This window comes from Rhamphochromis longiceps, linkage group LG15 (assembly GCF_057381845.1).
Source record: "Rhamphochromis longiceps isolate RC_006_pf linkage group LG15, R_longiceps_female_GT1.1, whole genome shotgun sequence".
In the NCBI taxonomy this organism is placed as follows: Eukaryota; Metazoa; Chordata; class Actinopteri; order Cichliformes; family Cichlidae; genus Rhamphochromis; species Rhamphochromis longiceps.
Window position 1 is genome coordinate 34,646,432 of NC_140571.1, and position 22,619 is coordinate 34,669,050.

The following is a 22,619-nucleotide window of genomic DNA, read 5'->3' on the forward strand; positions in this document are numbered from 1 at the left end:
GAGACTTTTTCACCGACTGCTAATTTATCGAGTGTGAGAGTTTTGATGCAGAAAGTGGTTCAGGATGATATGTTGGTTCACCAGATGGATGTAAAAACCGCCTATCTACACGCACCAATAAATGAAGAAATATATATACAACAACCAGAAGGTTTTGAGACAGAATCAAGTGAGACTAATAAACTGGCGTATACACTAAAGAAATCACTTTATGGGCTGAAGCAATCGGGTCGTAACTGGAACCAAACCTTACATGACTATTTAAGCAGTTGTGGATTTAGACAAAATATTGCTGATCATTGTGTGTATTCAAAAGAAACTGAAAGTGAAAAAGTAATCATCATAGTGTGGGTGGATGATTTACTCATTGCAGCTAACAATGAAAATGTGCTTTCAGGCGTGAAAGAAATGCTCTCTTCTAAATTCCAAATGAAAGATCTGGGGAAACTTAACCATTTTCTAGGAATAGATTTTCTTCAAGAAAAAGAATGTGTCAAAATGTCATAGAAAATATATATTGAGAACATTTTAAAAAGATTTAACATGCAAAACTGTAAGCCAAGGTTAACACCCTGTGAACAGAAATGGACTCATTCTGATAAATTCGAGACATTACCAGATGTGAGGAGATATCGTGAAGCGGTAGGATGTCTTATTTATCTGAGCTATTGTACGCGACCTGATTTAAGCTATGTTGTCAGCAAACTGTCACAACACTTCAATGCGCCAACTGTTGATGATTGGACAGCAGTGAAACATGTTCTGAGGTATCTAAAAGGTAGTCAAGGAAAAGAACTGTGTTTTAGGAAATGTTCAAGTGGAAAACTAGGTCTACAAGCATACAGTGATGCAGACTGGGCATCCGATGTTTCTGATAGACGCAGTATGACAGGTTATTGTGTAAGCCTAAATGAAAATGGTCCTTTGATATCATGGAAAACCAAAAAGCAGACAACTACAGCACTATCAACTTGTGAAGCCGAATACATGGCATTAGCAGCAACAATTCAGGAGTGTATGTATTTGACTTATTTGATTCAAGATCTTGATGAGTTTGAGTATGAAATACCTATGATATTGGAGGACAATCAGGGAACAATCGCTTTGTCAAAAAATCCAGTGAACAGACAAAGATGTAAACACATTGATGTGAAATATCATTTTATAAGGTCAGCTGTACATGAAAGGAAAGTGCTCATTGATTACTGTCCAACTGAGTCAATGGTAGCAGATATGATGACGAAACCAGTTTCAAAGTCTAAGTTAGACAAATTCTCTGTATTTGTGTTTGGAATGTAAGATGTTTTTTTCGGAGGACTGTTTTTCCCCAACCTGTGTACAAGTGGGGGTGTTGGATTGTGTGTCCACAGGTGTTTGTACTTTGCGTCACAATAAAATGACGGTAAAAGGCTCCGCCCACTTCCTATCCATGTCTCACCATGCAACGACTTTGTGAATGGACTGGAGAAGTGTAGTGGCAGAGTCCTCCGTCAGAAATAAGATATGTGTGTTGACTTTTTATTCTCCCTCAAAAATATTATGCCATGACGTGGCCCAGAGCAGCTCTGCTAACAGTTTCATACAGTATTGTTTGACAGAAATAAAGGAGAAAATTCATTTGTTTTTGTTCATGTGTTTGTTTTTCTATGAGCTTTGATGTGATAAGTATCTGAGGCTGAGACCACGGGACTGTAAAACATGATTGTTGGGCTTCATTTCTGTACTGAACAGTCATTTTAAAATTAGTTAGTAATTAACAATTAACTAATGTTGTTCATGAAACTAAAGTGGCAATGGCAATGAAAATATAATATGGCCAATATTAAAGTTATTATTATATTAATCATTACTTGTTATTACAGCAGTGAACTTGAACTCTGTGTCAAATACTGAGCTTCAGTAAAGATTCAAGTTGCAGTTATTTATATTTCCCATCACCTTAAATCTTCACTCAAAGACAAGTATCTTTGACAGTGTATATATCGATGTATTATATATAAGAGACAAATGTTGTTCTTTTAATATGTTGGTATTACTAAATTTGGCTCAATGCTGACATATATGTGTAAAAATAAAATGTACGAGCTGTGATAACCGTTTGTGATAGAATGAAGAGTAGACTGATATATTAAATATTCCTTTATTGAGTGAGGAAATCAGACCATGTCATGTCATAACTGCTTTAAGTCCTACAGAATAGATATCAGAGCCTTAAACAGGCTGACTTCTGCTAAATGGGTCAAACTGGGCACAAAGTATACAAACACATAACATATTTATAGAATATGATGGAACACTATAGATCAACTTACCTCAGAATATATAAAGCATAGAAATAATTACAGCAATATGATCCAACAAACACAGCAGTACTACTAATGCAAAATACTCAAAGCTTCCTAGAACTGAAACAAACATGGACATTTATTTTGAGGTCCATTCTGCTGCTGATACATACTTTAGGTTTGTGAATATTAAACTTGTTCCTGCCTTTCATAGTGTTTCCCTTGAAGGCCCTGAGTACTTTCTCCCACACTAAAAACACTGGAATGACAACATTATTTGAACATGACCTAATCAGACTGATTCAGGACAGACAATGAGTTCTTTTAACCTTTTCTAGCGTCCTTCACACAGAGGGAACAGTCTGTCTATTCTCTCCATCTGTCAGCTGCTGCTGGCTCTTCCTCCTCCTCTTCCTCACACACTGCTGAGTTTGTCCTGGTGGATCATCAGGGGTGCAAAGCCTCACAGATGATGTGCAGCAGTGGGTTCCTCAGTTTGTCCTCACTCTGGACACTTGCAGTTGTCACACATGGAAATCAAATGTGTGATAAGCTGCAGGATTCAAACACAAGTGTAACTTATAAATACATGTTCATACTTTTATTCCACAATCAGAGAGAAAGAAAAAGAGAGAGAGTGCAGGACAGACAGACAGGTGACAGTCTCAGGTGTACACACTGCTACAAAACAGCAAAAGAGAAGGAGGATTTAGTGTTTGTGTTATTCCGAGTGCTAAACAAGAAGAGTTCCCAGATGGTACAGTGGACACATGTGTGACTCCTGTGATTAAAGCTTCTTTCTTTCAGCTTAACGAGTGAAACAAACGTTCAAACACACGTTAAAGTCCGTTTGGCTCGACACCACCGAACAGAGGCAGCAATATAACATAGCTAACATTAACAGTGCAGTGAATCCTCCTTGTGCCGTGATATTCAGGACTGCAAACCGAGCAGCATCACTGACTTTCAGCTTGTTGTGTTTGTGGATATATGACTGACTTTAATTATCCATAAAAACATCACATTCTCTGTAAGATTAAGGTTGACTATTGAACGGCGTATATTTTAAAGTAAAGGCTTTAAAACAAAGTAAACGCTGAAAGTACAAACATCACTAATGTCACATAACTTTGCCAACATGTGGCCAACAGTAATGTTTTAATGTTCTTCGTTATTAAACATTTGTACATAAATAAGTGAATTAATATTCAGTACTTACTTTTCCAAGTTTACTCTTTGGCCGCCCCGCTTCCGCTGTTTTTTTTCGGCAAAATTATCCACACCCAACGCCGCGCTATGCATTCTGGGATATGTTGGGCCATGAAGTCTACACAGCCACATCCTTCAAATTCAGGGAAATGAAGGACGCATTTGTGGGCCACATTTCGAGCAGCCTTTGAATTGAAACTTAAAATGCGGCCTTTAAGGCTGCAGACCCTGAATTGGGATACAGCCCCTGTTGCTCTCCCCTGTCTGTGTTCTCTGTCAAATCCCTGTGTGAAGCCATGTCTCTGAGTCTGTCTCTGTGATTTTGTGTTTCCTGCTTTACTTTCAAGGTCTTTGGCTGTATCCCAATTCAGGGTCTGCAGCCTTAAAGGCTGTATTTTAAGGCCGATTACGTCACAGCGGCGCGCCGAAGGCTGTCCCAATTCAAAGGCTGCTCGAAATGCGGCCCTGAAATGCGTCCTTCATTTCCCTGAATTTTAAGGCTGTGGTGATGTAGACTTCGTGGCCCAACATATCCCACAATTCATAGCGCGGCAGTCACTGTGGACAATTTTGCTGCAGACGGCAGAAGCGGAGCGGCCGAAGAGTAAACTGTTAAACGTAAGTACTGAATATTATGTCACTTATTTATGTGCAAATGTTTAATAATGAGGAACATTAAAACATTACTGTTGGCCACATGTCGGCAAAGTTATGACATTAGCGATGTTTGTGCTTTTAGCGTTTACTTGGTTTTAAAGCCTTTAAAATATAATAATACAATAGTTGACCTTAATCTTACAGAGAATGTGATGATTGTATGGAAAATTAAAGTCAGTCATATATCCACAAACACAACAAGCTGAAAGTCAGTGATGCTGCTCGGTTTGCAGTCCTGAATATCACGGCACAAGCAGGATTCACTGCACTGTTAATGTTAGCTATGTTATATTGCTGCCTCTGCTCGGTGGTGTCGAGCCAAACGGACTTTAACGTGTGTTTGAACGAGCTGACGGTTCACTCGTTAAGCTGAAAGAAAGATGCTTTAATCACCGGAGTCACACATGTGTCCACTGCACCATCTGGGAACTCTTCTTGTTTAGCACTCGTAATAACACAAACACTAAATCCTCCTTCTCTTGTGCTGTTTTGTAGCAGTGTATACACCTGAGACTGTCACCTGTCTGTCTGTCCTGCACTCTCTCTGTTTCTTTCTCTCTGATTGTGGAATAAAAGTATGAACATGTATTTATAAGTTACACTTGTGTTTGAATCCTGCAGCTTATCACACATTTGATTTCCATGTGTGACAACTGCAAGTGTCCAGAGTGACGACAGACTGAGGGATCCACTGCTGCACACCATCTGTGAGGCTTTGCAGCCCTGATGATCCACCAGGACAAACTCAGCAGTGTGTGAGGAAGAGGAGGAGGAAGAGCCAGCAGCAGCTGACAGATGGAGAGAATAGACAGACTGTTCCCTGTTTATGAAGGACTGCTAGAAAAGTTTAAAATAACTAATTGTCTGTCCTGAATCAGTCTTATTAGGTAATGTTCAAATAATGTTATCATTCCAGTGTTTTCAGTGTGGGAGAAAGTACTCAGGGCCTTCAAGTTACACACTACGAAAGGCAGCAACAAGTTTAATATTCAGAAACCTAAAGTATGTATCAGCAGCAAAATGGAGCTAAAAATAAATGTTTGTTTCACTTCTATGAAGCTTTGAGTATTTTGGATTAGTAGCACTGCTGTGTTTGTTGCATCATATTGCTGTAATTGTTTATATGCTTTATATATTCTGAGGTAAGTTGATCTATAGTGTTACATCATATTCTATAAGGATGTTATGTGTTTGTTTACTTTCTGTCCAGTTTGACCCATTTAGCAGAAGTCAGCCTGTTTAAGGCTCTGATATCTATTCTGTATGACCTAAAGCAGTTATGACATGGTCTGATTTTCTCACCCAATAAAGGAATATTTAATATATCAGTCTACTCTTTGTTTATCAGAAACAGTTATCACAGCTCGTACATTTTCTTTTTACACATATATGTAAGCATTGAGCCAAATTTAGTAATGCCAACATATCAAACGGACAATATTTGTCTCTTATATATGATACATCTGTATATACACTGTCAAAGATACTTGTCTTTGAGTGAAGGTTTAAGGTCATAGGACATATAAATAACTGCAACTTGAATCTTTACTGAAAATCAGTATTTGACACAGAGTTCACTCACATGAATTTCACTCACATGTGCTGTAGAAGTGATTTGATTTGAGAGTTCAAACTCACTGCTGTAATGGCTTATGATGATTAATATAATAACTATAATATTGGCCATATCATATTTACACTGACTTTAGTCTCAAGAACAACATTAGCTAATTGTTATTTACTAGCTAATCTTAAATGACTGCAGTACAAATATGAAGGCCAACAATCATGTTTTACAGTCCTGTGGTCTCAGCCTCAGATACTTATTAAATCACACAAAGCTCGTGTAGAAACAAACACACAAACAAAATATGTTCTCTTTCATTTCTGTCAAACAAAACTGTATGAAACGTTTCCAGCGATTGGTGTTATGGTTGCTAGGCAACCTGGGCAGCGCGATGGAGGCTAGACCGTCCCATTTCACAAGCCTCTTACTTCCGGCCTTAGCGGTCTTTGAGTACGCAGCCTTTGAGGATCGTTGAGGCTGCGTACTTTAAGGCTGCAGACCCTGAATTGGGATACAGCCTTTGTCTCATGTCAGTGTTTTCAGTTTTGCTTCCTTGGTCTCGTTAGCCCTGATGTCTCCCACCAGTGTTCACCTCCTGCCTCTCATTCCCCTCGTTATGCCCTGTGTATTTTAGCCCTGTATTTTCTGTGCTCCCTGTCGCGTCGTAAACGGCACTAATCCTGTGCTGTGTGTCTCCCCGTGGATTAGTTTTGTATTGTCTCTTATTTTCCAACCAGCAATAAAGCTGCCGTTTTTGAGTTTCACTCCAGTCTTCCGAGAGTCTGCATTTTGGGTCCTTTTCCTCGTTCCTGCCTGCACACAGCTGAACTATGACATTTAGGTATGTAGACATGGTCTACATACATACCTGCATGTTAGACCTAATCCCGAACCAAACTATTTAAAGCGGTATTTCCTTTAATTGTTGCTCCAGTTTTGGATATAATGAATTTATTTTTAGAAAATGGATACGTACCATAGGATTTTAAGGTTGCTGTAATTAAACCTCTATTTAAGAAACCCTCTTTTAATCAAGACAACTTAATGAACTATAGACCTATATCTAATCTTCCCTTCATATCTAAAATTCTTGAGGTAATAGTTGCCAATCAGGTGTGTTAGCACTTAAACAATAACGACCTGTTTGAAGAGTTTCAATCTGGCTTTAGAGCTCATCATAGCACTGAAACAGCTCTGGTGAAAGTTACTAATGATATTCTCATGGCCTCAGATAATGGACTGGTGACCATTCTGGTTCTACTGGACCTCAGTGCTGTTTTTGACACATTCAATCACAATATTCTCATAGAAAGGTTTGAAAATGTTGCAGGGATCAAAGGAACAGCACTAGGCTGGTTTAAATCTTACTTGTCCAACAGACTCAAGGTTTGTTTACGTAAATGATAAATCCTCTTCAACCTCTATGGTTACTTGTGGCGTACACCACAGGGTTCTGTACTTGGACTGATCCTTTTTACTATATATATGTTCCCTATTGGTAAAATCATTAGACAGCATGGGATAAATTTCCATAGCTATGCACACCTAAATCCTGATGAACCTAATCAGTTATAAAGATTACGGGCATGCTTGGAAGACATAAAAACCTGGATGTCTTCAAACTTCCTCCTTTTGAATTCCGACAAGACAGAAGTTGTCTTTGGACCAGAAGCTCAGAAAAACAAATTACTTGGTCAGTCCCTTCATCTGGATGGCATTAAATTAGCCTCCAGTAATAAAGCAAAGAACCTCTGTGTTATTTTTTGACAAAGACATGTCATTTAGATCTGACATGAAAGAGGTTTCTAGGGTCTCCTCCTTCCACCTCCGTAATATTGCTAAAATTAGAAACATCCCATCCAGGAGTGATGCTGAAAAACTAGTTGATGCCTTTGTTACTTCAAGGCTGCATTACTATAACTCTTAACTATCAGGAAGTCCACATAATGCAACTAAAAGTCTTCAGCTGATCCAAAATGCTGCAGCCAGGGTTCTGATGAATATCAAAAGAACAGATGACATCTCCTCCCGTGTTTTAAATGCACTTTAGAACAGCACGCAGCAACACTACATATGAGCGAGCGGAGGGAGGCATGGGGTCTTCACAGAGCCCCACTCTCTGCCAGCCGTCAGGGCGGGGGGGCCTGAAGGTGGAATTGGCCATCTGATCGAGGCCTGGGTTGCAGCGGCCCCCTGCCACTGCGGAGCCGGGGACGGTCTGCTTGATTTCCACCTCAGGGAGGAGGGCAACATCTGGGTCTGGGTATGAGTTCCCCCTCCGGGGCAAGAATACCTGGACCTGGGATGTAGAGAATGTTTGGGGAGTGTGATTGTGTGTACAGTGTCCATTTATGTCTGTGTCCACGTTGGGTGAGGGCCGAGTGTTTGTGGTTGTGTGTATGAGGGTGGGAAGGTATGTTTGTGTCTGCCGTACACATCACCACAAACAACACCACAAGCAGAGCACAAGTTTTAAGCCAGCGTGGTGTGATTATAGATGCCGTGCAGGTGGGTCCATCTCACATGCAGCGGCATCGCAGAACACGCCCCGCCACATACCCTCTTCCCCCAACTAAGACCGAGGAGCCACCTCCCCCCCCCCCTCCCCTCCATGAGCAAGCGAGGGAATAGGCCTGGAGCATCAGCGCCCCAGCCACGGGGAAGTGACTACCTGGGCGTTCGCCTGTAGATCTAGCGGCGCTGGTGACGAGGTGGTTCCAGGGACCGCCCACGCTTCCAGCGGCACCCCCATCCCGCTAGCGCACCAGCCTGTGGCTCACCTGAGCCGGTCGTTCCCTCGCGCTGTCCAACAATTACAATAATTATACGGTTGCTGTAACAGATTGTAGATACAATGCAGGTGAGTCCATCTCACCTGCAGCAGCATCCCAGACCAGCCACAATAATAAAGATTTTTCTATTTCATTATAAACTTTGTCCTAATTATGTCATGAGTTTTTACTATTTAAAAAGAAAAAGAAAGCATCACAAAAACACTTAAGGTCATGAAAATTAATTGTATTGCTGCAATACTTAAATATCTGTGGTCTAATCTATTTTTATTCACCAATCTCATTGTAGCAATAATATGCCTTTTTGGTCCAAGTTAATTATTTGAATTTTAAAACTCTTTTAGCCAAATAACTTTGAAGTTGTTACTAAAACTCATCATCCCCATTTACTACTTTTGTTTCATTCTTTAAAAATTTAGAAGCATAAATATCAGTCTTTTGGAAAAATTACATTTTATACAGTATTATTAAGTCTACATATTCCAAGTGAGTTATGTCAGAATGCACTAGAGCAATTTAACTCTATTACATCATAGCATTCTATTTGCAAGAATCCCAGTGTTAATCCACTGTTCTTGGCCAATGATATCCACTCCTCAGCACTATGGGGGCGCTAATGTACATCTACGCTGGTTGCCAACCACCATGAACATTTAAAGAGCAGAAGAAGAAGAGGACACTAAAGAGTTCAGGTGCACGACATGAGGATTTAATGAGACAGCTTTTATCTTACTGCTTTCGTGGAAGATCAGGTGAGAACCATACAAATTCCCTTACACATGATGTTTATATAAATATATTCATCCAATAAAGCAAAGTAATATAGGTTATTATATTACGTTCGGATACACCAAAGCATCTAATTTTTGACAGTTTAGCTAGCCAGCATGCTAGTAGCAAAAGTTTGACATTCTGTTGCTGTTGGTTTGATTAATTTTGGTTTTAGCATCACAAAACTTGTGGTTTTAAAACTAGTGAGATCTGTTTTCAGAAAATATTTTACAAATGAAACAAAAACTGTAGGACAAATATGCTTATTGTTCAACCATACTAAATCATTATTTTAATTTATAACTTTAAGAAATATAAAAGGTTAAGGAAATGTGGATATGAAAATTAACTCATTAAGATTTGCAGTAACCTTAGACCAAATAAAATATACGAAACAGAACTTCCACAGGTAGGGCATGCAGCCTCTGACACACAGTGATACAAGATATTTGGAACCTTTAGGGGAGCTCTCCCCAACATAAATAGATTTTTCGATCTGTTTATTTCTATGTCTACATACATTTTGTAGTATAATGTGTTATTTCTAAAGTCATTAATACCTGATCTTTGCAGGGGATGGCGGCAACAAGGCCACGGAGAGCTAAAATAAATCCCATACAAGATGCTAGGTATTACTGCTCCTTAGGTGAAGACAAGGCAGGATTTGATGTGAGGTATATTGATTCATTTAAAGGTGAGTTGATTCCAAAGAATGCAGTCAGCTTCTCAAAATAGAAATTTTTATGTTTTTTGTAGTTTTTTTGTAGCATACCATGCATGAGAAAATTAATAATCACGAATATAATTATACTTGTTTTATTATTATTATTATTATATTTCTATTTTTTCCTTGTCTTTCCCCAAGGAATTATGAACATGTTACATGTTCCAAAATAAATAATACAATATAATCAAATAAAAAACATATTTAAAAACAAGAAGGATTTTAATTAAATGGTTTATAGTTTATTGCCCAATTTGTTTTTGATGTGTGTCTTTAGGTCGCGGTGTGTTCAGCTGTCGGTCATTTCAAAAGGGAGATTTTCTTTTTGAGTACAGAGGACAAATCATAACTAAAGAGGAACAAGAAAACCGAATGAAACTTTACCATGATGCACTCAAGGTTTTCATATTTGATTTCAAGTTCAATGGAAAACAGTTATGGTATGTAACTGCTTTGATAAAGGATAAAATACATGAGGTTTACAAATTATAATATTCAAATAATATTTTGAATTGAATATTAAAATGTTATTCAGACGTTCTACAACCTAATATACTTAATGACTTTCTTTACAGAGTGTAATTGTTATTGTATACTTTTTGTTTTAGTGTTGATGCTACCAGAGAGGACGGCTCACTTGGCAGACTTGTAAATGACGATAATGTGAATCCAAACAGTAAAATGACAGTTACCAGAGTGGATGGAAGGCCCCATCTCTGTTTGTTTGCAATCAAAGATATTGGTCCAGGAGAAGAAATCACCTATAACTATGGTGATTCCAACTGGCCATGGAGAAGCAAGTTATAATGTAAATAGTACAGTATAAGTATAAATAGTATTAAATGAATAAAGGCTATACTGAAAAGTATGCATACACACACGGGTCCTGTGTAATACTCAACTGGACAGGTCCAGACATTAGGAGGACTGTATTCATCTTGGCTAGACCCAAAGACTGCCATTCATTATTCATGCTTCTTCCTTAGAAATCCAACATGGTGGCATCTCAGGCTGTGGATGAGATTGCAGCCAGTTCCTCTCCTAACGACGCAACAAAGGTAAATTGGAGTTTCAGTGTCAGATTGTTTTAGTTGTAGACTGAGGTGCTAGTTATTAGGCAGTATTGAGGTATGTGGGTCCTTGGTTATCTTGACCAAGTAAGATGCACGCATTAGGAGGACTGGGATTTGAAACAGGAAGTATAAACAACTGAGTTCTACCTACAAGTGCGCCCACACACACGGGTCCTGTGTATTACTCAACTGGACAGGTCCAGACATTAGGAGGACCGAGTTTCGAAATGAATTCAGATCAATGAGAGTTACTCTGGCAATTGTGCATACACACACGGGTCCTGTGTATTACTCAACTGGACAGGTCCAGACATTAGGAGGACTGTATTCATCTTGGCTAGACCCAAAGACTGCCATTCATTATTCATGCTTCTTCCTTAGAAATCCAACATGGTGCCATCTCAGGCTGTGGATGAGAATGCAGCCAGTTCCTCTCCTAACGACGCAACAAAGGTAAATTGGAGTTTCAGTGTCAGATTGTTTTAGTTGTAGACTGAGGTGCTAGTTATTAGGCAGTATTGAGGTATGTGGGTCCTTGGTTATCTTGACCAAGTAAGATGCACGCATTAGGAGGACTGAGATTTGAAACAAGAAGTATGAAACCCCAACCCTAAATCTGGTTTGCATAAAGACGTAGTTCTCGGCTTGGTTGAAATGAACTCTGATGTAGTTAGATCGCATATTTGAATTTCAGCTGATCAAGGAGCAAGAATGAAGCTTACTATAGGAAGGAGCATGTAAATACAACCGAAACAATCGCTAAACTCTTTCCTGTTAATGCTAAGCACATTTATGTAACATTGTTGTGTAAAGGCCATCCGTTATGTCTTGATGGATTCATGACTTCATGATTTAATTATACTTTTTTACACTCCCAGTCAAAACTTTGGACACATCTTCTCATTTCAGAAAGAACAAATTGTAAGTCTAATCTTTTTTGGGTGTTGTGGGTCCACAATGAATTTTCTTTTCATTGTGGTTTTGTAATATATACCATAATATAAAACCTAGAAGAACAAATTGTTTTGAAAATTGATCTATATACAGCAGGTATTTTTCCCTTTAAATTTTGCATTGCAAAAGTTACAAAAATTGATTTAATAGTTTTAGTAACACTTGAACCTGTTTTTTTTTTTTTTTTTTTTTTTTTCTTCCGTCCTTAACTCCTTTTTAAAGAGGAACCAAAACAACTATTTGGTTGTGATATTTTACATCACAAAAGTATGAATTTTGTTTTTGATTACACTGTTTTTTTTTTGTTTTTTTTTACCAAACAGGACTGCGATCATGATCTAGTCCCTGACGAAATGTCAAGTTTAGAAAAATGTTTTGCATGTGGAGGACCTTTTTCGCCTCTGAAATGGAGTGGTGTGAGATGTGAAGGTAATTATTTAATTATGGAAGGTTGGGTACATTAGAATATCTTAAATATGATCCATAAGGAACACTATAAAAACTAATCCATAAGTAAATATGATATATGTTCATAATGAACCTTTTACATCTGCACTTTTTACATATTTACTTACCATGTCATTATTAAAGCTGCTATACCCAATTTGCAAAAACAAGTTAGCTTAACATATTTTTTTTTCATGTTCATAACAACATTTTAACAAAGCATAGCTATAAATGTTGTTTGGAGATTAAAGAAAAAAAAATGAAGTGGTTCTGTTGCATTTGTCTAAAACCATCAGCCAATAACATGGCTCAGTCCAGAAAAACGATAGAACAGTCTTTCCTGACTCCTTAAATTCTACATTAACATGGCTCCACCACACTATGCACTGGCCTGTTTAGCAGCAAAGCACACCAGGGGGTGTGGCCTATGGATAATATCCAATGGGAGGGGGGAGCCTTCTTGACTGTGTTTATGCTTCCATCTAGCCTGTTTTTTTAAATTGGGGAAAGCGGCTTTAACTACCTTTCTTTTATTAACTTAATTTTTCTCTGTCTAGTTTGCTACCAGTCCTGGCACAAAAGATGTTATGTTAGCCACAAGGTGAACCTCACTGAACCTCTTCCAGAGGTAAGTGTTTTTGCAGAATTCTTCTCAGTAAAATATGTAAGGTAAACAAAGTCTTACTTTGTGTTTTTGATTGTTATTAGGTCTTTAGTGAAGATAGTTCAAGTGAGGGGGCTTCATCAGAAGAGGAATATGTGCCAGATTCTATAGCTGACTCAGACAGCTCATGGGACAACAAATCAGAGCCTTTAAATATAAGTTGCAAACAAGTACAGAACTCTGAGATCTCCAGCAGTCAATCTGCTTGCAAAACGAAAAGACCTCGCCTAGAAAGTTTTTTAGAGAGAGTAGGACAAAGAATTTCAGAAGATGCCGAATCAATATCTGAAGATGGAATTGGCACAAGACAGCTCGACGTATCAGGGGTTATTGCCACAGCAGAAAAGTCTGATGCTGAAGGCATTGTTGATGACTCTAATACTACGGCTGAAGATTCCTTAAAAACATCCTCCTCACTAAGAAACAAAACATACTGCTACATTTGTGGAAAACTACAGACAAAGTTTACACGTCATTTAAAAACTCATGAGAAATCACATGCAGATGTTGCTCGAGTTTTAAGTCTTCCCAAGAAGTCCAAAGACCGTTTGAAAATGCTTTCTAAGCTGCGAAACAAAGGAAACCACAGACATAACTCGGAGGTCATCGCAAGTGGGATTGGATCATTAAAAACCAGACGCACATCAAAAAAACCCTACAAAGGAAAAGACTATATTCACTGCATTTATTGCGAGGCATTATATCTTAAAAGAGATCTTTGGAGACATGTTCGTAAATGTTCTTCAAAACCAGTGGAGGCCAATTCAGAGGGGGGACGAAAAAAGGTCTTGTCCCTGGCCTGTATGAGTGAGTCAGCTCTGTGTCAGCAAGTTTCCCCCGGTGTTTGGAAGATATTAGCTGTCATGAAAGATGATGAAATAACTTCTACTGTGCGAAGTGACTTCTCTATTCTTCAGCTTGCTCAATCATTCTTTAACAAACATGGGAAAGATCCCACCAAATTTGACTACATTCGCCAGACACTCCGAGAATGTGGAAGACTTCTGCTCACACTTCGGAAAGAATGCTCAATACACACTTTTGAGGATGCTGTAAGACCTGCAAATTTCAATGTGGTTATCAAAGCTGTTAAGAAGGTGTGTGGGTATGATGAAGAAAAGAACTGCTACTCGACTCCAAGCCTTGCTTTAAAGTTGGGACACTCACTGCAGAAAGTCTGTGATATTATACATTGCAGAGCACTGATGGCAGAAGACAGTGCACTGATAAAGTCAACCCAGAGTTTCAAAACCCTTTATGCTACAAAGTGGTCAGAACTCATCTCCCATACTGCATTAACCACACTAAACGAGCGGCACTTCAACAAGCCTTCCACACTTCCTTTCACAGAAGATGTTCAGCGTCTTCATAGACATCTGGAGAAGACTACAGAACAAGCACTGAAGGACTTGGAAGAGCATAGTTCACCAAAATCATACAGTGAACTTTGTAAAGCTACCATGGCAAATGTAATACTATTTAACAGGAGAAGAGGGGGAGAAATTTCAAAGATGACACTGAATGGCTTCCAGGAGAGAGACACTAGTACCCTGCACAAGGATGTTGCAATTGGACTGACAAAATTTGAACTTTACCTTTGTCAACACTTCAGTCGTGTAGCATTGAGGGGTAAACGAGGACGCAAGGTTGCAGTGCTACTTTCACCAGACATGGTGAATGCCATAACACGGCTGACAGAGAAAAGACAAGACTGTGGTGTTCTGGCAGAAAACATATTCCTGTTTGCCAGACCTCATTGTCTGACTCCCTACAGAGGACAGGACTGTTTGAGGATTTATGCGACTGAATGTGGGGCTGAAAACCCTGAACACCTACGTTCAACGCAGTTGCGCAAACATGTCGCAACTTTGTCTCAGATCTTAAACCTCAAGAATCACGAGTTAGACCAAGTTGCCAACTTCCTAGGTCATGATATTCGTGTTCATCGCGAATATTATAGACTTCCAGAGGCTACTACCCAGCTTGCCAAAATATCCAAACTACTGATTGCCATGGAGAAAGGGTCTCTCAAAAGCCTTCAAGGCAAAACACTTGAAGAGATTGAAATCGAAGGTAAAGTGGTGTTAAGGTTAAGAATTATACACGTTTCCTGCACTATAACCTTATAATTCATTAAGACAATCTTTTATTTTGTTAGATAACCTACAGTTGACAGATTCAAGTGAAGAAAGTGAGGTCGGAGCGGAGCGTGAGGAGGTCGGAGCGGAGCGTGAGGAGGTCGGAGCGGAGCGTGAGGAGGTCGGAGCGGAGCGTGAGGAGGTCGGAGCGGAGCGTGAGGAGGTCGGAGCGGAGCGTGAGGAGGTCGGAGCGGAGCGTGAGGAGGTCGGAGCGGAGCGTGAGGTCAATGAAGGAAATCTTGTATATCCACAGATTGGTAAGTACAATGTGATTAGTCTCAACTTTGTTCAATTTATGAAATCACATGACTAATAGACTTTATTACAGATTCTATAGATACTAGAATGATGAAGAAAGTTGTCAAGGAACCTCCAGGTATGTGTTTGTCATCATTTATTGAAGCTTTTACCTTTGTAACTACTTCCTAGACACTTTTGCTATCTTTGCTATCTTTATGTAAAAAAAAAAAGATAATTCATTACTATCATTTTTCCAGTGATTGTTACCTTTGTCCAAATGGTAATTTAAAGAAAGTCAAGGATCTTTCTAAAGACCAGCTCAACAGAATAGAAAGGTCAGTTTTGGAGGATGGTCAGGTAGGAAATGCTAGTTTGAACAGGTGATTTTGAGCTGTGATTTAAAGTTCTAGAGAGAATCTAATGAGCAGAGGAAGTTCCAGAGGGTGCAATTAGCAGTGGCAAAGGATTGTACCCTCAGATTTATGATTTTGATGATGGGGGTAAGGAGGTTAGTGTTAGCAGTGTTGTGGGAGAGTGACAGTAAAGACAATCCCTCAGGGTGGCGGGGGCGAGGTTGTTGAAGGCTTAAAAGTTGATTAGGAGTTTGCACTCAATACTATAGTCAGTGTGCAGCCAGTAATGTTCTTTTTAGGATGTGGTGATATAGTCTCTAGAGTGAGTGCAGTAGAGTAAGGGGGCAGCAGAGTTCTTAATAGATTGCAGTTCTTGGAGGTGAGTTTGGGGAAAGCAAAGATGCTGGGATTCTTTTTGAGGGTGGAGAGAATGGATAGGATTAGGAAGAACAATATCATTGGGACTGCACATGTTGGAAAAAATGTCTACATTGTTCTACATTGGCCAGGTTGAGGTTGTGTTGGGCATGTGCAAACAAGGGACAGTGAGGAAGGTTTGTTGAAGGATGTTAGAAAGGAAGCTGCCCTGCAGGAGACAGAAGGAGATGAGATTAATCAAGAGAGATGAAAATAGTTGGTGTGTGGAGGGCTGATCTACTACTCTTTATTTACCTGGTTTGCGCTTCTGAAGTATTCCCTCTACGCTCTCATCCTCTTTCTACAGTAAATCAGTGGTGAGTGGAAAGTTGACCAGTCACCGGAGTAGTGATGGGTCGTTCGCGAACGAAATGGCTCTTAGAGCTGGTTCTTTGAAGTGAACGATGCGAGCCGGCTCCTTATTGGGAGCCGTGGATTTTTTTTTTTACTTTCTCTTGCCCTCTCTCTCACTTTTTTCGCTGCACGTCAGCCTTGTGTTTGCGCTGAGTAGAGACGGGAGGGGCGCAAACAGAGCCTTGCGTTTGCACCCCTCCCGCCTCTGAGCAGAGGGAGGAGCTAGGGGCGGTAGTTACACTCGCAACAGCAGTAGCACACGAAAAGAGCAGCAGGGAGAGAGAGAGAAAGAGAGCCGGGAGCAACAACAAGAGACAATGTCGTCACATTAGAAAGGTGGAGTAAAGAAAATGAGTGACACCAAGAAAAGAAGCAAAATCTAGAACCATTTAAATTTTACTGACAATACATAGGCAGAGTGTAGAGTCTGCAAGAAAAGGATATCATATAGAGCCGGTGCACGGGCACCTGAAAACTGTCCACTCATCAGTGCGATGGGAAGATAAAACACAGTGAATTAAGTGTGATATAAGTGAAGCTGCCAGTGTGTCTACCCACTGAGCTGAGCACTGGGCACTTGGTATTTTTAAATTTAAAGTTTAAATTTTAAAAGTTAAATTGTAAATGGTAGGTTTTTGTATTTTATAATTTATTTTTTAAATTTTATGTGGAGTGAATAAATAAAAGCAGATTTATATAATGAACATATATACATAGAAAACACGTTTTTAAACATTAGTAATTCATTTTGTGCATAATTTTATATTGTTGTTAATAATAAATGAATGAAAGCAACAAAATAACCTGAAGAGCCGGTTCGGGAGCCGAAAGAGCCGGCTCTTTTTAGTGAGCCGAGCCGAGAGAGCCGGATCTCTAAAAAGAGCCGGAAATCCCATCACTACACCGGAGTCTTGTTTGGAGAAAAATTCAGCCTTGTATCTTTTAATATCAGCTGTAATAGCTCTAGCCATATTCCACATTCACATGTGTCACCTTAAACTAAAAGTCATAGTTGCGACTCTGGATTTATCTTAGAAACCATATTCAAGATTTCAAGGTCCATTAGTTGCTTGACCACATTCAGGAGCATTTGACATTACATTATAAGAGATTTAATACAACAAATATATGCTTACTGTTTTGTTTTGTTTTTCAGCACAAAGTAAAAATGGAGCGGGTAAGGTCATTGAACCCAACAGAATACTAAACAAGGAGATGAAGCCAAGCAGTAAGAAGAAAACAAATAAACAATCTGGTAAATGGTGACATGCATACAAAAGTCACTTAAGCACAAATGTAAACTTCATGCATTTTTGAACCCAGTTATCCACACCACCCAAGCCAGTATGGTGACTATGCTCATCTTTCTGCCAGGGACCGTACCATAATTCTACAACTTGGTTAGACAATTATATTAACCTACTTGGTAAGGTAAAACATAAATCACATTCAATGTGGAACAATACCTTGTATTAAGTAATGGGATAAATGTTTAAATTACTTTCCCTATGCCTGTTTTAATCTGTAATACATTTAAATACTTATCATTGTCAAAACAGCAATGCACCAAAACAATTAATAAACAAAGCAATGAGAACATATTATGATTTGGGTTTTTAATTTTGAGGATTCCTCAACCATTGGGCTTCTACATTATCTCCATACTCTGAACATCATCTTATTCCCATAGGCAGAATCTGGATAATATTGGAAAATTTGGGCTGGTTTGGCTAATTGTGGGCTGTAACCTGAACGTCTTGAAGAAAATTATGTTCACTGAAAAAACCTGAAGGCCCACCTCATGGTCAGGCAGGGTCCACCCTTGTTTTTAAATAAACATTTGAGTCAGACAGTTATATATGAAATGTTTGAGTATATGTTATACATTTCAAATTATTACAATATCATGCTATACATGTTTTTTGTTGTATAACGGTGTGTGGAATAAAATGCTCTCCATCCATAGTGATTTGCCATAGCTATTTATTGGAATTCTGACTTAATGTGGGCTACCTTTCAGAATTTTACATTTAAATAAATGTATTCATCCATTGTAATAAGTATTTAAACAGTCAGCATTACAGGATTTATACCAAAGAAACACTGTTACAACAAATTCACCTTAAAGGGGACATATTATGCAAAACCCACTTTTTTTTGTTGCTTTTGTATGTATATTTGGTTATGAATTGCCTCCCGACTCCTTAAGTGTAGGTTTTCAACAACTAAAAAAGGAGCTCTTTTAGGTCCCAGGTAGTGTATTTTGCACAATCCAGCATAATCACAGCCTCAGCACCTGTCCTCGTGGACAATGCAAAGGCCGTCTTTGGGCTGTGTAGACTAAACACTAACTGTTCTTAGCAGGGCTGTAAAACTAGTGTGTGCAGAACTCAATTCTTCAGCTTATTTGAAGGAAGCCGATTATCGCCATTATATTTTTGCATCCTACAACCATGTCAACTCACACAATTGAGCATAATACGTCCCCTTTAATTTAAAAATTGTTTAAAAAGTAGTTTGTTTACATTTATTTTTTTCTGCTTCTAGCTTCTCTGGAAAATGCAAGGAGGGTCAAAAAGCATCCTTGGTCTCCCACGGAGGTTGCTGCGATAATGAAGTATTTTGGCGAACATATCAAAAAAGGAAAACTGGCCACTATTATCGAATGCCAGCAATGCAAAACTGCAGAAGATCCTGCTCTGGCTGGTCGTTCTATTCAAAACATCAGAGATTTTGTGAGGAATCGGGGCGTGTCGTTGAAGAAAAAAGAAAATCCTATGTAGAGGAGTCTACATAACTCCAAAGTACTTCTTGGAGGAGTTACAAAAGATATTTTGTATGTTTTGGTTTCTCATTTATTTATTTTAGAATTTTACTATTAGAAGATTGGTAAATTCATTTTGTTGACACTGTTTTAGTGCATCTGATCTAAGAGGACATATAATTTTATATTGCCAGTTATTTTCATTTCTGTTAACAAAACAATCCTGTTTTTGTAAAATGCACTCAATTTGTTCCTTTTATTCACCTGTTGCCCTTTTAATACACACAAAATACATGTTTGTGTATGTGTATGGCCTTTGTCCTGTTAATAAAGTTAGCCCTGACAATTACTGTTCATGTCAGGGGGAGGAGCCAAGTTACCTAATTAGTGTTGTCCTCTTATTACACCATGTTGTCAGGTTCTTATATTTTGAGTTCTGGTGTGTTTTTCACAATTTTGAAGTGAGATTTGTGTTGTACAACTCAAATGGGATTTTTAAAGATGCACTTCATCTATCTAGCACAAGCGGAAAGGGGGGTCCGTTTAGTGTTGCAAAAATCTTGTTTGAAAAAATTGTCCTTACACACACACACATACTGGTAAAGGTGAATTGGGTGTGTGTGTGTGTGTGTGTGTGTGTGTGTGTGTGTGTGTGTGTGTTGTTTCTATTGTTTTGTTTCTTTTTTTTTTTCTTGCTTTGTTTGTTTGTTTGCTTGTTTTCCTACATGGCCTGAGGGATAGGGGTACTGAGTGGTATGGGTAGTGGGTAAACTGATAAAATATGTCTGTGAAGGTTCTCAGTCATCCAGGTCATCGTAGTCAAAGGAGCTTGAGAAGCTTCTTCAGTTCTAACTGAAGAAGCTTCTCGGATGAGAGGTGAAACGTCTTCAAGCAACTTAAAGAAGTCCAGACGCTTTTCTTTGCAAGCTCCTTTGACTAAACTGATAAAAGCAATTATAAGACATGTGAGTGTGTCATTAATCTGTATTCTAGTATTTCAGTTCAAACAGTCACTGTGAAACTTACTTGTTTGTTGTTTAACAATTCTGTGTGTATCTGTTTGGCTTTGTTGCTTCAATTCAATAGAAATATCTTTGAGAAAAAAATTCAACAACTTTTCACCCAGCAAAAACAAAAATGATAAAGAAATGTGATAAAGAAAAAGGTGTGTATAAGCGTATATTGTCATGGCTCTGTGTGCGGGCAGGCGGAGAGGAGGATCCAAACGAAGGACTCAGACACTAACTTGAAACTCAAAAACCTCAGCTTTATTGCTGGTACGAAAACAAAACATGACGTGAACACTGAATATGGAGAATAGAAACACACATGCACAATCTGATGGTACGACGCGACACCGAGCATGGGAAAACACAGGACTTAAATACACAGGGTAGTAATGAGAGAATGGGCAACAGAAGGGAGACACAGCTGGGGGAGATCAGGGCTAACGAGACGGGGGAGCTAAGCTGCACACACTAACATAAGACAAAGACTTTCACAATAAGACAGGAAACATGAATTTCTAAACAAGCACGCAGACTTTACACTGAGAGACAGACAGACAGAGAATGACACATGGAACCTGAACTAAACTAAACGTGAGATATAACTGAAAATAAATCCTTAAGCACGGATAAACAGAAACAAGAAACTAATAATAATCATCATCACTACGAGAATAAGAAAACAATCCATGAAGCAGAATTACAGTTTTTTACAGATGCTAGGACACATTTCTCAATACTTAGGTCACGTTTGCAAAACTCCTCACACAGTGAGCACAACAGAAGTCTATGTGGGCTAAACTGAGGATCACTTATCATTGTTTTGGCACAAAATGCATTCAATGACTACATCTCTCAAATTTCATGAATTATTTTCTCACTCAGACACAACAACTGCCAAAAATCTTTGTACAGACAGGACATTTTGCATGTGCTTACATACTGTTTTCAAAACTGTTAAACTTATGGCCAAAACAATAACACAATGCAAAACTTGAAAAGACAGCAAAATCCAACAGCAATATTTTATTGAAACATATTTTAAATCTAAAAATGCAGTTTAACCAGCCACAGCTTATTCTCATTGTAGATGAACATCTACACAGGTGTTACTCCTTCAATTTTTCAACTCCTTCAATTCTGGCAGGCCAGAAGATTCTTTCCTAGGTGTATTGCCCTAGATGACATAAGATGTGATGTGGATGAGAACCTGTGGCCAAATGGAGAAGACCGAGTAGATTAGCATTACTATTGTATGTGTATCAGTGGATGGTGTGTATACAAATTCTTGTATTTTGGGATTACTTAGTGCAAAAAAATAAAAATACATAAACAAATATTAACGAATTCTGCATGATGTCTGATTCATTCCAGTAACATATATTGAAATTATAAACAGAGATGTGTCCTTGTTTTACACAAGAAAACACTGTGTAATGCTACATGTTGTTAGTGTTTTTTAGGTCATTGTTTTGTGGGTGACAAAGTGTGTTTGTCGGCTGTCAACCTTTGCTAGTGTTCTGGAAGAATGAGTTTATTTGAGACCTGAATGAAGTGTTTCGGTAGTTGTAGTGCATTTTGAATGTGAAATTAACTGCTTTGCCAAGCTGACGGTCAGTTAGGAGGATTGTGTGAAATGTTTTGCAAAAGTGACCTAAGTATTGGGAAATGTGTCCTAGCGTCTGTAAAAAACTGTAAACCGAAATATAATAAACTCAAAATACTGGGTCCAACGGACCCAGAACCATGACATATATCAAGTCAAATCTATATCTTATGTAAACTGTTGAAAGTATATATCGCACATGCTCAGTAAACAATGTGGAAAATTTACAGGCTTAACAGATAACTTTCACATTTCAGATTATTTGTTACAGATGTATGTATGTGTGTGAGAAAGTATGTGTGTGTGTGAGAATGTATGTGTGTGTGAGAATGTATGTGTGTGTGTGTGTGTGTGAGAATGTATGTGTGTGTGAGAGAGAATGTATGTGTGTGTGTGTGTGTGAGAGAGAATGTGTGTGTGTGTGTGTGTGTGAGAGAATGTGTGTGTGTGTGAGAGAATGTATGTGTGTGTGTGTGTGTGTGTGTGTGTGTGTGTGTGTGTGTGTGTGAGTGTATGAATGAATGTGTGTGTGAGTATGTATATATTAGGGGTGCAACGATACACAAAATTCACTGTTCGGTTCGGTTCGATACTTTG

At 38.7% G+C, this 22,619-nt stretch overlaps 1 protein-coding gene, 1 long non-coding RNA gene and 1 pseudogene across 3 annotated transcripts in view; all 3 read left to right on the top strand.

Annotated features, from left to right (window-relative positions):
* The first annotated feature begins 203 nt into the window (after positions 1 to 203).
* Positions 204 to 22,619, top strand: part of LOC146652998 (uncharacterized) — a 242,880-nt gene continuing 220,464 nt past the window's right edge. The window contains exon 1 of the long non-coding RNA XR_014907465.1: positions 204 to 1,505. This is a non-coding gene — a long non-coding RNA (uncharacterized LOC146652998). The remainder of the gene's footprint in view (positions 1,506 to 22,619) is intronic.
* LOC146652999 (histone-lysine N-methyltransferase set-1-like) lies at positions 8,544 to 10,812 on the top strand (annotated as a pseudogene).
* Positions 11,441 to 22,619, top strand: part of LOC146653000 (uncharacterized) — a 197,819-nt gene continuing 186,640 nt past the window's right edge. Inside the window, exons 1-9 of one of the 2 annotated variants that reach the window (XM_085381133.1) lie at positions 11,441 to 11,531; positions 12,356 to 12,461; positions 13,037 to 13,107; positions 13,188 to 15,216; positions 15,302 to 15,339; positions 15,403 to 15,538; positions 15,610 to 15,657; positions 17,802 to 17,900; positions 19,193 to 19,984. In XM_085381133.1, the coding sequence (XP_085237259.1) occupies positions 11,469 to 11,531; positions 12,356 to 12,461; positions 13,037 to 13,107; positions 13,188 to 15,216; positions 15,302 to 15,339; positions 15,403 to 15,538; positions 15,610 to 15,657; positions 17,802 to 17,900; positions 19,193 to 19,428 (2,826 nt within the window). In that variant the 5' untranslated portion in view covers positions 11,441 to 11,468 and the 3' untranslated portion in view covers positions 19,429 to 19,984. Of the gene's footprint in view, positions 11,532 to 12,355; positions 12,462 to 13,036; positions 13,108 to 13,187; positions 15,217 to 15,301; positions 15,539 to 15,609; positions 15,658 to 17,801; positions 17,901 to 19,192; positions 19,985 to 22,619 lie in introns of both variants that reach the window. The other variant, XM_085381132.1, reaches the window with a different exon arrangement.